The 16,417-nt window shown below is 45.3% G+C and overlaps 1 protein-coding gene across 1 annotated transcript; it reads left to right on the top strand.

The window, feature by feature from the left end:
- The first annotated feature begins 262 nt into the window (after positions 1 to 262).
- On the top strand, positions 263 to 15,474 carry LOC140722478 (uncharacterized). Its single transcript, XM_073037207.1, has 3 exons — positions 263 to 285; positions 5,912 to 6,062; positions 13,535 to 15,474. The coding sequence occupies exon 3, from the start codon at positions 13,943 to 13,945 to the stop codon at positions 14,642 to 14,644; it is 702 nt and encodes a 233-aa protein (XP_072893308.1). The 5' UTR covers positions 263 to 285; positions 5,912 to 6,062; positions 13,535 to 13,942; the 3' UTR covers positions 14,645 to 15,474.
- Positions 15,475 to 16,417: the final 943 nt, after the last annotated feature.

The raw sequence follows: 16,417 nt of genomic DNA on the forward strand, positions 1-16,417 counted from the left end.
ATTTTGTTTGTGTTGCTCTGAATTTCCAGCATCTGCAGACTTTGTGGTGTTTGTGATTTGCCTCTCCGTTGTCCCTCCCGCCTCCAGCCACTGGTGGCGCTGCATGGACCACCAGAGACTGGTGGCGCTGCATGGACCTCCAGAGACTGGTGGCGCTGCATGGACCTCCAGAGACTGGTGGCGCTGCATGGACCTCCGGCCACAGGTGGCGCTGCGGAGAAACGTCTGCTATACGCATGCGCAGTGCTTTCTGCAGCTGTTGGCAGTTCTCCGATGCGAGCGGAGGTGAGTCGGGGCTGATCCCGAAATTGTGTAAATGTGGGTCGGTTGCATCATTGGGAAAGGGCCGGGCCCGAGCTCTGCCGGACGGCTGGAGCAGGGGTGCAGTGGGAATTTTTTAGGTGCCGGAGCTGTACGGGGGGGGGGAGGCGGGTGTGGTTGATAAGTTCGCGGCCTAAGTTAGAAGGCTTAAAGTTATACAACTCTCGGTACCTGCACGTGGTTCAACTCTTTGAGTGATTATGCATAAAGTTTTGTAAGAAACGAGCCACGCTCCCGAATAATGGCTTCAAGACAAATTCAAGGAAACAAAGTTTATTAACAGTTCTGCAGAGCTGGGCCCCCTCAGAGAAGGGAACCCCGAACCTTACAGGCAACAGGTTTTATCCTTCTTCCTTACTCCTCCCCTCCCTGACTCGGGAGGTACATAGTCTTATCCCATTCCATATTTGGAGTTGTTTTTTTACACATTTCTGTAAAACAATAGTCCATATCTCTGGACTTCAATGATTCCACAAGCAATTAATCTCGTCAGGGCTTCTGCATTCCTGCTTATCAGACATAATTAAATCACATTTGTTTACTGCACCGACCCCCCCCAACCTCTTTCAGAAACGCACATCTTAATTTATGGCTTCAGCTCTCACAGTTTGAAATTAATAACTTTTCCGGTATTTCTGTTTCAGATATTTCAAAATTGCTCGGTTTTGTAAAATTGACTCGTTCCACCTTAGGCCACGAAGTTATCAATCACCTCTGGTGTGTGACACCCAATTTGTCTACCTGTTCATTTCATGTACTGGGCAACTTCCTTGCCCCATTCGTGTAATGAGCAGGTACACAAATTGGGTGTGACATATATAGGGCTTCTTATAATGTCAAGCAGTAAACCAAGATGAAAGAAATATGTGAATTCCAGAGCTCCACAGAAATATAGTGATAGCTAAGACATTAACAAGATTACAGCCTCTCACTACATTTCAGTGTATAACTGGTACAATTAAACATATAATACTTAATTTAATAATATGACAAAGTATTGCACGGTTGCACTTAACTGATTATCATAAAATATAATTATCAAGCAAGTAAAATAACTTTGTTTGCTTAGAAGCCAAAGGGTTGTTAGTGAGAAAAATTTACTTTAGGATTAGCGAGTAATCCACGGACCACCACAGATGTAGCCTTACTAATACGAGTGAGTCGGAGCAGACGGCAGGGCCCGCAGCGCTTAGCAGTGTTCCTCAGAGGTATAAAAATAACAGAAATAAAGCCATTCATTTTTTTTACACTTTTAGCCACCTAAATTGGAACCAAGTAATCAAGTATGAAAAAAGAACGTCTGACGAACTATTGCTAAAGCCAGGAATATTGCTGAATATTAGTCTCAAAGGTGGTAGGTTGGCAACTCTGCCTCGTACCGTTTCTCTCACAGAAATGGTTGGACGGGAAGTGTACCTGTGAGTGTCGATACTCACAATATTCTCACAAGTTGGGTGTTACGTGGTTCGATCTTTACAGATTCTGTTTAGTCTTTAAATATATAAAAAGTTAAAGAAGCTTGAATCTTTACATGAATTATTATCGCATTTATACAAATAGAAAATATCGTAGTTTGCAAGTGACAAATGTTAACGGGGAGGACAGCAACTATTTGGGAGTTTTGGAAATGCATTTCATCTCGTTCATTGCCTCACTAAATTACTCTTTTTCCTATCAACACAAAGAGAAAAAGAGCCTCTTTCCCATCAGCTACAGTTGGTGGAGCGAGGCCAAGGGGTTGATTCGCTATTAATGATAGTTGAAATGACGTAAAACTAGCTTATAGCCCAGAAATGCTTTTTTTTCCATTTAGCTTGTAAAACAAAACTAAATTTATCCAGGTGTAGAAGAGGATTTTGGATGATTAGCTTGTGTATTTGATCAAAATCAGGAAGAAGATGAGCGAGCAGTGAATTTTTCTTTCATTGTTTTCGACTTTTAAACTTGGGTTTCTATGTTCATTCCTTGCTTAATATAGCTCCTTCCTGGAATCCAATGGTACCCATTGGAAAGAGCGGAAAAATGCTCACACTTGTGTACAGGTATTTCCCAGCTTCCTAGGACAACGGGTCGAGCGAGAAGGAATTTCACAAATACCTAAATAAAAAACAGTCACAGCTCCAGGATTTCACCAAAAACGATCAAATATCCTAATGTTATTAGTGGTATTTTTCCCCACCAGCCAACACCCCCTCTTCCCAACCCCCGCTTCCGTAAAATTCCCTCTATTTAATATCCGGGGGTTGTTAAATTCCGCGCTTGTTTATTTTGACTTTTTTACAGAGGTGTCGGAGCGGCTCTCCGGTGAGCTCTGGTAGCACTGCAGCCCTGAATGTATGAGACAGTACAGTGTTAAACGCAAAACCCTGAACAGTGTCGATAATCAGAGGGATCTTAGACTCCAAGTTCATCGCTCCCTGAAAGAGACTGCACAGATTGATTGGTGGTTAAGAAGGCAAATGGCATGGTTGTCTTTATTAGTTGAATTAGTTCAAAAGTCATGTTGTTGTGTTGCAGCTTTGTAAAACTTGTTAGCCCTCATCTGGAGTGTTTCATACAGTTCTGGTCGCCCCCATTCTCGGAGGGATGTCGGGGCTTTGGAGAGGGCGCAGAAGAGGTTTACCAGAACCCTGCCTGGATTAGAGGGCATGAGCTATAACGAGAGGCTGCACAAACTTGTGTTGTTTTCTCCAGAGCGGCGCAGGCTGGGGTGAGACTGGACGGACGTTTACAAGATTACGAGAAGAATAGATAGAGTGGACAGATGATATATTTTTCCTGGGGGTTGAAATGTCTAATACATTTAAGGTGAGAGGAGTTGTGAGGGGCAAGTTTGTTATTTCCACAGAGTGCTAGGAAGCTGGAGACTATGCCTGGGGTGTTAGACCCCACCGGTCACGTGATCCCATTTGCCCCTCCCATTTAACCACAGATGTAACAATCTCTTTGTGCATGTTCACAATCTCCAGATTGGTGGTCATGCATCCTCCATGTTGTGTTGGGAAATCTGATGTTGGCCACTGAGTCCCGTTAACTTCCCCCAACTCGCCTCGCTTCCTGAGGCTCCTCACATTTGTCCTGGAGCTTTATGGCTGTTGTGTCTTCTCCCGGACTGGGGTGGGTGAGAAAGGAGAACGTCCCAGGTTGTGGGGATCTTTGATTTCACTGCCTGCTTTACCGAGGGACTGGGAAGTCTAGGGGGGAGAATGGTTTCTGTGATGTGCTGATCTGGATCCAAAGGTCTCTGCAGTTCCTCGCAGTCACGGGCAGAGTAGTTACCGTGCAAAGCGTGAAGTGTCCGGATGGGAAACTTTCAATGTTGTGTTGATAAAAATTTTGGTGAGGGTCAAAGTATATCTGGCAAAGTTCTTGTTATTTTTGCTAATTCTGTCATTTTAGAATCTTTTGTACAATAGTATGTACTATTCATTCAGTACCTATGTGTTGCTGGAGGACCATCAGTGATCGTCCTTGATCCCTTCTCCCACCTGGTTCCATCTGCTCATCTTGTTCAACCTCTGTCCAGTCTCCTCATACCCCCCCCCCCCCCCCCCAGTTTCAGTGATATACATCTCCCATCTGGGTCATCCTCAGTCCGCCTTGTATCCCACCTCCTCAATGTTATATATCTGCAAACTTTCTTCCAACCCTTGTCTTCATTGTGAAGTGTTCTTTTGTACCTTTGGCCTTGCTGAGTTATTTCCAGAATCGGTTATTGTTAGTTGGAATGTCGGAGGGTCATCAGGTCCCAGTTCTGTTTTGCATTGGTGTGGAGGTGCTAGTTTATGAACAGTGACGGGCTGACACACTGCAGCATTTTACTGGCAGCAAAGCGTACTGGGAGAGTTGGTGCTTGGGCTCTAATCCTGTGATCGGCATTCCAGGCAAATGGAACTATTGGTGTTTTGGCTTTGACTTTGGTTTGAGCTTCAACAGATGGGGCTGTAAGATACAGATCCTGCAATGAAGCAGAAATTTTGAGCAGCTGGACATTGGTTGTGGTGAAATCTTAGATTGCACTACCCAGTGTGAGATGTGGGGACGATGTGTGAGACTCTTAGGGTCGGTGAGTGGCAGATTCAGCTGTTTGAGTCTGTGAGGTTGTGTCCTGGGAGATCACGGTTTTTGATCCAGGTAAAGTGGACCCGGGATTGAGCTGTTTGGGCTTGTGAGGTGTTGATCGAGTATTTCTGGTCTGGGATCAGATGTTTGTTTCTGGAGTTCCTTTGGAAGCAATGACTGCCAATCTGAGGAGAGGATGAGTTTCCATTTCATCCTCACAGGGAGAGGCTGTGAGTAAATGGGCTGTTTCGTGTTTACAACAGTAGAAATAGACCCTGAGTCTGGTGTTCAAACTGTGTTTGGAAATCCCACCCCCCCACTGTCACAGAGTGGAAATCAGGCAGCTGTGCTGGAGATCTGCACTAAAAACTGAAAATGTTTGAACTCAATCTGATGAAATGTTATTAATTGAATTGTATTGTAAGCTGTTCCTTACCTGCTGAGTGTTTCTGGTAATTCCAGTTTCTTTTTATTTCTTGGTTTATATTTCATGAAATGGACCTGTTTTAACCTGGAAATGAAAATGGCTGTGATAATTTGTAGGCCTCCGTTAGAGTCTCTGCAAGTCTCCCCTCTCCACACCACCGATGTTGTCCAAGGGAATGCCATTAGGACCCATACAGCTTGGCACCGGTGTCGTCGCTCAAGGACACACACGCAGCCTCAGCCAAGGCTCGAACCAGCAACCTTCAGATCACTAGACCAACGCCTTAACCACTTGGCCACGCGCCAACACATGTGATAGTAGAACAGTAAAGAAAGCACAACGTTTCCCTTTAAATTATCCTGGTACCAATTTGTCTGTTATTCCTGGAAATGTGTTCAGTACAGTTGTTGCTAACAAGGTTTACATGAATAATCTCAGGAATGATCGGCATTATGTATGAGGAGCATTTGATGGTTCTGGACCTGTGCTCGATGGAGTTCAGAGGGACTGTGGGGGTGGTGGAGGGATGTATTGTTAAGTAAACTTACCGAATGCTGAAAAGCCTGTATACAGTGGACATGGAGAGGATGTTTCCATTAGACAGAGTCTGTGATCTGACAGCACAGTCTCCGAATAAAGATGCTGCCTGTTAAAATTCAGTTGAGAAATTTTTTTTTGCCAAAATATGTCTGATCTATGGAATTTGTTGCCGCGGAGTCTGATTGAGGCTGCCATTTGGGTATATTTATGACAGAGATTAATATATTCATGATTGCTAAGTAGCTTCAGGGTTACAGGAGGAAGGCAGGAATATGGTGTTGGAATAAAAATCAGCCCTGGTTGAGTGGTGTGGCAGACCAGATGGATTGAATCATCTAATTCTGTTCCTTCGTCTTATGTCTTACCATGACTGAATGATGGCTCCTTCTTATCCCATATCGTTTTGTGACATATGAGGAACAATAAAAGATTGTTCACTGAGATCATTATATTTGCCTTCAACGTTTAAATTTCAGTGAGTTTTGTTCCTAGTAACATTAAGCAGAAATGTTTGGTCCTCCTTTGTAATGTTAATGTGCTTCATTATCTTTCATGTTAAAGTTAGACCTGCAGTGAGAGATTTATTGGAAGAAAAACCACGACTGAAGACGAGGGAACAGCAACAAGTGAACCAGCCCGAGGACTGAGAGCACCAACTGGAGAGAACCCATCTGACTCAGGGTTTCCATTGATTCAGTCAGGAGAAAGTTTGGTGAGTCTCGTTTACTCAAACACTGGTCCTTTAGACATTACGTACCTGCAGTGAGACAGAATGTGCCCAGAAGAACCAGTTATGCCTCTGTCAGAACCAGTTGTGAAGAAGCCCCCTCCCCCCAATGTTCCCTTTAAACTTTTTGCCCTTCACCCTTAACCCGTGTCCTCTGGTTTTTTTCTCCCCTAGCCTCAGTGGATAAAACCTGCTTGCATTCACTCTATCTAAACCCATCATAATTTTATATACCTCTATGAAGTCTCCGCTCATTCTTCTACGCTCCAAGGAATAAAGTCCTAAACTATTCAACCTTTCTGTAGCTCAGTTTCTCAAGTCCCGGCAACATCCTCGTAAACCTTCTCTGCACTCTTTCAACCTTATTAATATCCTTCCTGTAATTCGGTGACCAGAGCTGCACATGATACTCCAAATTCAGCCTCACCAATGCCTTATACAACCTCACCATAACATTCCAATTCTTATACTCAGTACTTTGATTCATAAAGGCCAATGTACCAAAAGCTCTCTTTACTACCCTATCGACCTGTGACGCCACTTTTAGGGAATTTTGTATCAGTATTCCTAGATCCCTCTTCTACTGCGCTCCTCAGTGCCCCACCATTTACCTTATCTGTTCTACATTGGTTTTTCCTTCTGAAGTGCAATACCTCACACTTGTCTGTATTAAACTCCATTTGCCATTTTTCAGCCCATTTTTCTAGCTGGTCCAGATCCCTTTGCAAGCTTTGAAAACCTTCCTCACTGTCCACTATACCTCCGAGCTTTGTATCATCAGCAAATTTGCTGATCCAATTTACCAAATTATTATCCAGATCATTGAGATAGATGACAAATAACAATGGACCCAGCACTGATCCCTGTGGCACACCACTAGTCACAGGCCTCCACTCAGAGAAACAATCCTCCACTACCAATCTCTGGCTTCTCCCATTGAGCCAATGTCTAATCCAATTTACTACCTTACCATCTATACCTAGCGACTGAATCTTCCTACCTAACCTCCCATGCGGGACTTTGTCAAAGGCCTTACTGAAGTCCATGTAGACAACATCCACTGCCTTGCTTTCATCCGCTTTCCTTGTAACCTCCTCAAAACACTCTAATATATTTGTTAAACATGACCTACCACACACAAAGCCATGTTGACTCTCCCTAATAAGACCCTGTCGATCTAAATAATTGTCGATCCTGTCTCTTAGTACGCCTTGAATATTTTACCCACTACCGACATCAAACGTACCAGCCTATAATTTCGAGAATTACTTTTAGAGCCTGCTTTAAACAACGGAACAACATGAGCTATCCTCCAAATCTCTGGCACCTCACCCGTAGATAACGACATTTAAATATATCTGCCAGGGCCCCTGCAATTTCAACACTAGTCTCCTTCAAGGTCTGAGGGAATACCCTGTCAGGTCCTGGATATTTATCTACTCGCCTCAAGATAGCAAGCACCTCCTCCTCTTCTATCTGTATAGGTTCCATGACCTCAATACTTGTTTGCCTTATTTCCATTGACTCCATGCCAGTTTCCTTAGTAAATACAGACGCAAAAAAAACATTTAAGATCTCCCCCATTTCTTTCTGTTCCATACATAGCCGACCACTCTGATCTTCAAGAGGACCAATTTTATCCCTTACTATCCTTTTGCTCTTAACATACCTGATGTAGCTCTTTGGATTATCCTTCACCCTGACTGCCAAAGCAACCTCATGTCTTCTTTTAGCCCTCCTGATTTCTTTCTTAAGTATTTTCTTACTCTTTTTATACTCCTCTAGACCCTTATTTGCTCCCTGTTTCTTATACATGTCATACATCTCTCTTTTTCTTTATCAGAGTTCCCTCGAGAACCAAAGTTCCTTATTCTTATTCATTTAGCCTTTAATCCTGAGACTTTGTTCCCAGGGTGTCCTCATGGGGCGTCCAGAAATGATTTCAGCTGGTGACAACCCTGTTTTCCCCTGTGGGGTAACCCTCATGTGGAATCAGGCTAATGGTCGGACCTTCAACCAAGTGAGTCCAGTCTCCGCTGTTAGTCTGGCCAGTTTACTCTTCAGAGTTGCATTGGCTCTTTCCACCATACCGGTGGCCCGTGAGTGGTGTACACAGTGGAATTGTTGCTTGATAGCTAGTTCGTTACATACCCCTTCGTTTGCTTTCACCACAAAGTGTGGGCCATTGTCAGAGCTCAGCATCTCTGGCAGGCCGTACCTGGGAATTATTTAATACCTTCACAACAGTCAGCAGTATTAATGGTCGTTGGAAAAGCTTCAACCCATCTACTAAACACGTCCATAATAACTAAGCAGTATCTATAGCAATGTACTCGAGGCAATTCAATGAAATCAACTTGTAGACACGAAAAAGTTTCACCTGTCAAGGGAGTCGTACCCGGTGTGCAGGGTACAGGTTACCAACCATTCCCTCCTTTTCCAAGTGTGTACAGTTATGTACATAATTGACCAATGTAAGTAAAAACTGTGTAGGAACACAAACCTGTCCCACTGGGTGATCCAAAAACCTAGGTCGGGGTCTTTCTGGCATCCCATCTGGGACCACAGTTTGCGCTCATCCTCAGAGATGTCCCACTGAAAAGTACGTACCTCCCGCATGTCTGGCAAACCCGTCCTGCTTGAATCATGGAGGATTGCTTGACGGGAATCCGAGCGGACGACAACTACCAAGGATTGTGCCGCAATTTTCGCTGTCTAACCTGCTAAAGCATTGCCTGTAGTGACCAGGTTAGACATGCGGACGTGGGCTGCACACTTAATAATAGCCGAAACTCGAGGTAGCTGTAGAGCGGTGAGTAAGTTGTTTACAAAGGTGGCATTACTAATGGGGTGGCCAGAGGAAGTCAGGAATCCCCGTGTTCCCAGAGAGCCCTGTAGTCATGTACCATTCCAAACGCATAACGGGAGACTGTGTGAACGTTCCCATTTCTGTCTGTTGCTGGGATACGGACGTGAGTCAGAGCAAACAGCTCAGCCTTCTGGGCGGAGACAGCTGCTTCAAAAGAGGCCTGCTCAATTACTTCACTGTCCGTCCCTATCGCATAGTCAGAATGTCATTTTCCTGATGGATCCACAAAAGAGCTTCCATCCTCGTAAAAAGTTGCCTCAGGCTTGAGGGGGCATTGCAGAATGGATGGGAGAGTCTGTCCTTCTTTCACTGTGATCCAGACAGGGGGCAGTTGGTGCGGCCGACTTAATGGCCTGAAATTGCCCAGAGATGTGGTGCAACATCTTGGGTTTTGTCAACATTAAAAGAGAGTTTTACCAGATGTCCCGTCTTCACTTCCGACTCCTTCCAGTATCAGAGTTGGCCCACAGGAAATCTTGCCAGTCTCCTTTCGTGCTGGAGGCTTGTTTTGTCAGGGTGTAGGCAGGGAACCCAGGGCAAACCCTGATGCTGGTATGGGCAGCCACCAGTCCTGTCTGTCGCCAAAGGGAATCCAGAACTTCAGACAGTAATGAACTGCCCTCTCTTCCTTTAACCTGTCCAATCACCGTGAATGGGAACTTCTGTCCCTCGAGGGCTGCATAAATATGGCTTTCCTCAGTTGAGCACCCCGTAGGGTCAAAGTACAGAGTCACATGAGAGTCGGCCGCTGGCAGAAGGGGTTCAAACTCAGTGGAGTCCGGATTAAGTGCCCACCACTGGGGGGGGGGGGGTACAGAAATTGGGGAAGCTGTCGGTTGTTCGCTAGTTGCAGGGTGATACCATTGTCTCTGCAGAGGATCTCGACTTCCAACAGACAGAGCAAGTCTCTCCCTGCTAGATTACACCCCCGACTGGTGGTGACTGTGAATGAAACCTCACACTGGTTCCCCTGGAATTCCACCTGCAGTGGCTGGTTATGTGAATACGTACATCCTATGCCCTCAAAGCCAGACACAGTGATTGTAGCGTCTGATAGCTGGAATCCCTTTTCTGATACTGTTTCCTGATCGAGAGTGGTTGTGGTTGCCCCCATATCAATCATAAACAGAATTGGAATTCCAGCAACTTGCAATATTACATTGGGCTCTTCCTGAGGGGTGGAAATCACAATAGGAAGCATCCTTGCTTGTCCATTTCTAAACGGGTTGTTTTCCCCACCTGTCCCGTGGCAGCTTTCTGTTCTTCTGTTCCCATTTCTGATCCCCAGATATAGCCCGCTCACATCCTTCTTTCCACTGAACATATTCTCCTTTAATATTAGTTCCCTTCAGGGTCGATCGGGATTCGAAAGTCGGGTCGAAATGATATGTCAAAGCTCAACGTATTCCATTTCGGACATTGTCAGGCCAATCCATATTATTTTTAATCCTGTTGGTTATCTATATTGTTAAGCGATAGATCAGTAGGGCATTAAACTGGGGGGACAGATTCCCATTATTAAAGGCTTGGTCTCCTGCGAAAGTGCCATAGCAGGCCACAAATCACTCCCAATAGTCTGGTCCCGATTCCCCAGGGTTAGGTTTGCATTCAACTACTTTAGTGATGTTTACAGGTTGCTGGAGAGCCCTTTCCAAGGCTTGAATAATCTGGTCTGTCTGTTCATTCTCATTATGCTTTCCCGCCTGTAACTCCTGATAGGTTTGGTTTCTCAAATCTGCCTTCCATTTCCTCCCCTCAGCAGCTGAGAGAATCATGCAGCAGAGACCGAATAAATCTTGTGGAGTTGCATTAAACATTTTTGTATTGCGGACACACTGTGCTGGGTTTTCTTTTCTATCTGGGGCCTGATTCATGATCATTATCGTTTCTTGAGGCTTCCAGGGAGCAGACACAGGGATCACTGAGGGCTGTCCCTCCTCCTGCTCGTGGATTGGGCAGCATTCAGGTGGGAATTGTCTTTGTGGAGCCATTAACTGGGGTTTTATTGGATTCTTCCCTCCCTGTCTCGGAATATACCTCTGTATTCCCTTTCAGGATCACATGGTAAAGTGACACCCCCCCCCCCCCCCCACCCCTTCCCTGTCCCGCTGTTTTACCCGAGCGGCCACCGTTGGGGTTTGGGATCACTGGGTGAACTTGGCCCCTGGTAAGGTAGGAGAGGTACGGTGGGTGCCCACTCCTCATCACGGTCACTGTCCTCAAACAGGGTCGGTATGACACACATGGGTTTGGGATCCCTTGTTTCCCTATCAGTATGTAACGAAACCCAATTTCCCTCGGGGTCAATAAAGTATGTCTGTCTGACGTTCCTGCCCTTCTCTCCTATCTGGGCCGGCCTTGGTTTGCTTACGTTGTTCTTCCTGCTCTCATTTTCGGCATCCATCCACCCATTCACACTTCACTTTTAGCATCTCCCAACCTTTGCATTACATACCTCTATCCTGTTGTCACATGCATTATTCCTCCAACTTGCTAATAATATACTGTTGCACTTCATATCTGCTTTTCCTTCCATTCCCTTTTCAACAATTTTCACTTCTTTCCACAGTTCTTTTTCCATATCAAATTTACTGCTTGTTCTCATGATGTAATATCCCAGGCTCCTGCACCCTCCCCCGTCCGTGGCCACATTTTGTTCCCCAATTTCTTATTCAGCGCTGCACTCAACATTTGAAAATCTTTTTCCTTGTCTGGAAAACTCTCAATCGACTGCAATTGACCCATGTTCTCTTTGTCATTTACCCGGCACAAAGCCTCCTGCTCAATTATCGATCAGGTAACTTTACCCGGCTGGCACCTCCTGCTCAATTAATGAAATTACCTGGCATGTAAGCCTCCTGCCCACTTAGTAAAATTTACCTGGTACCGCCTCCTGCCCACTTAGCAAAATTTTGCCTTATACGAGCCTTTCGACAGATTCTTTTCTGATCCCTTCAAGCTAAGCAATCAGCCTTGGGCGAGGGACCGTACCTCCAAATGAACTAACGGAGAGTGACAAAAGGTAAAATACCTATTGGGCACACGGTCACTCTCCGTAGTCCCCAGAGTGGTCCAGCCACTTGCTCAGCCCGTCTGCTTGGCACTCCCTGTATTGGGATCGTGTTCCTGGTGACAAATGTTAAAAGTTGAATCCAGTTAAAACTCGGGAGTCCAGTTTCTTATCATCACCACAGTTTATTGCGCATTCTCCTGCAGGAGTTTGAGACCCAGTTGTCAAAGGGAAGGCATGTAAGCACTGCCACCATCTGACAAGTGGACTGACTTAGTCAGGTTACAGCCGTATACCTGTACATAGTAAGCCCATACATTACAATTGCAATATGTTGTCTGAACTGGTACACCCAAGTCTGTTGGTGCAAAACTTAATTACTTAGAATTCAGAGTTCACTAAATCAAGGTTTTAATTACAGATGGATGTACAGTCCAGTCCTTGTCAGTTATTCCCCTTGCAAGCCCCTGATTTAATTACAAACAGAAGTTCATTCCTGTCTCTATCAGTGAGTCCTCCTCCACTTACTCAAACAAGAGTACAGTGTATAATGTTATCAGCTAATGACAGTACAATGTATAATGTCATCGGCTCTCAGTGTGTCTCTCTGCAAGCCACAGAGAACTGGTTATGAGCCTGTCTTAGCTAAATGCTGAAAACGGAGTTCACTTCAGTTCAAAATTCCTATTCAGTCCCAATTATTCTTTTAGCCAGAGGTTACATAGGTTCAAAATGATTTTTTTATATATCCTCAATTCCTCAGGAGGGTTCAGGGGAAATACTAATGTCCAATATAGAAACTACTGTTACCTGTGTGTATTGTGGCGATGCAAAAGTTGCTGGAGAATTTGCAAGTGGGAAGAAGTGGAGTGATATTTGGAAATCTGACTTTTTAAAGCGTAGTTTAGCAAGCAAACCACATATGGACAATGTGCAAAAGCTCTGGTGAGAAAATCCTTCATTACCCGTTACAGGCCTGCTACATAGGTTGTGTGAGAGTGCAGATGAACTCGATCACGTATAATGTGTAAAATGTCCTTGTTTATGTTAAGAGCTTTTTTAGTTGTATAAGATGATGAGGGGCATTGATCGTGTGCATAGCCAGAGGTTATTTTCCCAGGGCTGAAATGGCTAACACAAGAGAGCAGAGTTTGAAAGGTACTTGAAAATTGATACTGAGGGGATATCAGGGGTAATTTTTTTACACAGAGGATGGTGGGTGCATGGAATGCATTGCTGGCTTTTTGTGTGAGAGTGTTTCAGTTACTGTGGGAACAGGAAACCATGTGGCTCAGTGCGAACAGGGAATAATACCAATGGAGAGAGTCAAACTGAGTCAGGTCACAGATTGGAGATGGCAGAAATGCCCCATTCTTATAGACACAGGAAGAGCATCAGAGAGTTTGAGGGTCATTCCAGATGCCAGCACTGTGCCCAGTTAGAAGGTGATTTCTCTCTCCAACTTGGGTTGAACTTCACTGTAACAGTGTGTTGCCAGATCACACCTTGACAACTCAAGTGATCTCATCTGAAATGTTGTCCTACACCCATTGATTGATTCTGTAAGTCTTTTTACAGGTTAAAAATGATAAGGAATTTGTCTACGGGAATCTCGAACACAACACGCCAGTTTTGCTGTCTCTGTCCAGATATTTAGGAAGTGGAGCAAGGGATTCAGTCGATCATCCTTCCTGCTCAGACTGTGGGGAGGGATTCACTCTATCATCTGACTGACTGCCATGCCTGTCATTTTAAACAAGGGGGGGAACCCATTCATCTGCTCAGACTGTGGGAATGGATTCAGTTGGACATTTCAACTGAAGGGACATCAGCAAGTTTACACTGGGGCAAGGCCATTCACCTGTTCTGTGTGTGAGAAGGGATTCAGTCGGTCTTCCCACCTGTGGACACACCAGTCCGTTCACTGGGCAGAGGCTGGTCATTTGCTGAATTTGTGGAGAAGGATTCACTCAGTCATCTGATCTAATGGCTCACCAGCGAGTTCACACTGGGGAGCGGCCATTCACCTGCTCAGACTGTGGGAAGGGATTCACTCAGTCATCTAATCTGAAGAAACATCAGCGAGTTCACACTGGAGAGAGGCCATTCACCTGCTCAGACTGTGGGAAAGGATTCACTTGCTCAGATAAACTGAAGATACATCAGCAATTTCACACTGGGGAGAGGCCGTTCATCTGCTCAGACTGCGGGAAGGGATTCACTCGGTCATCCGACCTGCTGGCACACAAGTCAGTTCACACTGGAGAGAGGCCTTTCACCTGCTTAGACTGTGGGAAGGGATTCACTTTGTCATCCCAACTGAAGGTACATCACCGAGTTCACACTGGGGTTTGGCCGTTCATCTGCTCAGACTGTGGGAAGGGATTCTCTCAATCATCCCAACTGAAGGTACATCAGCGAGTTCACACTGGAGAGAGGCTGTTTACCTGCTCAGACTGTGGGAAGGGATTCACTTGCTTATCTAATCTGAAAGGACATCAGCGAGTTCACACTGGAGAGAGGCCATTCACCTGCTCAGACTGTGGGAAGGGATTCATTCTGTCACACGAACTACTGGTACACAAGTCAGTTCACACCGGGGAGCGGCCATTCACCTGCTCAGACTGTGGGAAGGGATTCACTCGGTCATCTCAACTACAGAGACACCAGCGAGTTCACACTGAGTAGAGGCCGATCAACTGGTCAGTCTTTGGGAAAAGTTTCTCTCAGCCAAATCAACCAAAATGTGCATCAGCGAGTTCACACTGGGGAGTGGCCGTTCACCTGCAGTGAATGTGGGAAGTGATTCACTAAGTAATCTAAGCGTATGTAACTCTCGCTTCAGCTAGCAGCTTAATATAGCTTAATTTGGCCCCCCCAGCCCGGCCAAACTTAAGAAATCTCTTTTGGGTGGATGCTGTGTGATGTGTCCCCTGTTACAAATCAGTACCCTGAAATTACAAACAGTACACAATATGTGATTAAACAATTGAGATTTATAATTCTTACTTTGACTACAGGGTTAGTAAAGACAACAAAAAAAAAGAAAAAGAGCCCACTCTCTCCATTCGCGTCTTCTCATCTCTCCCCAGCAAAAAAACCATGAAAATCTCTCTTCCAGACTCAGAAGAAGGAACATTTCTCTCATTGGATAGACCCGCACTCCAAATCCCTGTTTTCTCTAGTCGTAACCTAAACATTGTTAAACTTGTGACAGACTACCGGGTTCACACTGGGGAGAAAGTTTCAATGAGCTGCATGCTGGATATTTGTCCATCACCGTTGCTGAATGCAATTTCGAGAGTGACTGTCGGTGCTGAACTCTGCAATTATTGCTGCTGCTCACCACACCCAGGTCTGCACCCTGGTCACTGGGCACGGGAGGAGTTTCTTCTGCTGCATATTCACCTTTAGTGGGACTGGAGTTTAATATTCTGGATCTGAGACAAGTAAATCAGTTCTATTTTAAACTCTGTCTCCGGTCCTTAGTGAATCTTTAACACACCCAGTGCACAGTAGAGGGTCAATTCAGGCCGGCTGGCCCCTGCCAGTGATTCTGTTCCAGGACAGTCCTTTTAAATCCTCCCCTGTTGTTCCCCTCTCGCTCTCCCTGTGGTGATGGGTTCCAAACCGTCACCATCCTGTGGATGAAGAGGTGTCCCTGAATTCTCTGCAGACTGAAGAAATTGAGCTGACTGCAGTTCTGTCTGAGATGTTCTTCGCCCCTGAAATATCTGGGCTGAGGAAGAATGAATTTGGGAGTTACCCTCCTTATTCACGGCTCATTTCCAGATTATGGGTCGTTTTCCCTGCTTCTAAAGTGATGTTGAAAACACCGCTGTCCTCTAAAGACTGAAAGCAGAATGGGAAACCATCCGTTGGATGTCCAGCGGAGCAGGGTCAGAAACCAGAGGCGGGTCTGCACAGGGCAGAGTTTGGGGCTCTGGACGATGGTCGGGGTAAGAACGTATGATGAGGGGAAGGGAATCAGCAGCGGGACGTGGCAACGAATGACAGAGTAGCAACATTTGGAAGCTGATTGACAGAGAAAATATTTCGGTTGTCTGACTGATGACACAAACAATGCCTGTGGTGAGGTGCTCCACTGGTTGAGGAACGTATGTGTGTTTGGAATGGTTTTATCTATTGGGGGAGTTGTTCCTGCTTGTTTATCCTGTAATGTTATATCTGAATGGTTATTATGGATTGTCCTATCTGAAATAATGTATTGATTATAAAACATATAGAACAGTACATCACATTACAGGCCCTTCGGCCCACAATGTTGTGCTGACCCTCAAACCCTGCCTCCCATGTAGCCTCCCACCTTAAATTCCTCCATATGCCTGTCTAGTAGTCTCTTAAATTTCACTAGTATATCTATCTCCACCACTGACTCGGGCAGTACATTCCACGCACCAACCACTCTCTGAGTGAAAAACCTTCCTCTAATATCCCCCT

The sequence above is a fragment of the Hemitrygon akajei genome, unplaced genomic scaffold (assembly GCF_048418815.1).
Source record: "Hemitrygon akajei unplaced genomic scaffold, sHemAka1.3 Scf000078, whole genome shotgun sequence".
Classification (NCBI taxonomy): Eukaryota; Metazoa; Chordata; class Chondrichthyes; order Myliobatiformes; family Dasyatidae; genus Hemitrygon; species Hemitrygon akajei.

Coding starts and splice junctions, on each gene's coding strand:
- LOC140722478 (XM_073037207.1), top strand. CDS start 13,943: ATGGCTCACCAGCGAGTTCACACTGGGGAGCGGCCATTCACCTGCTCA.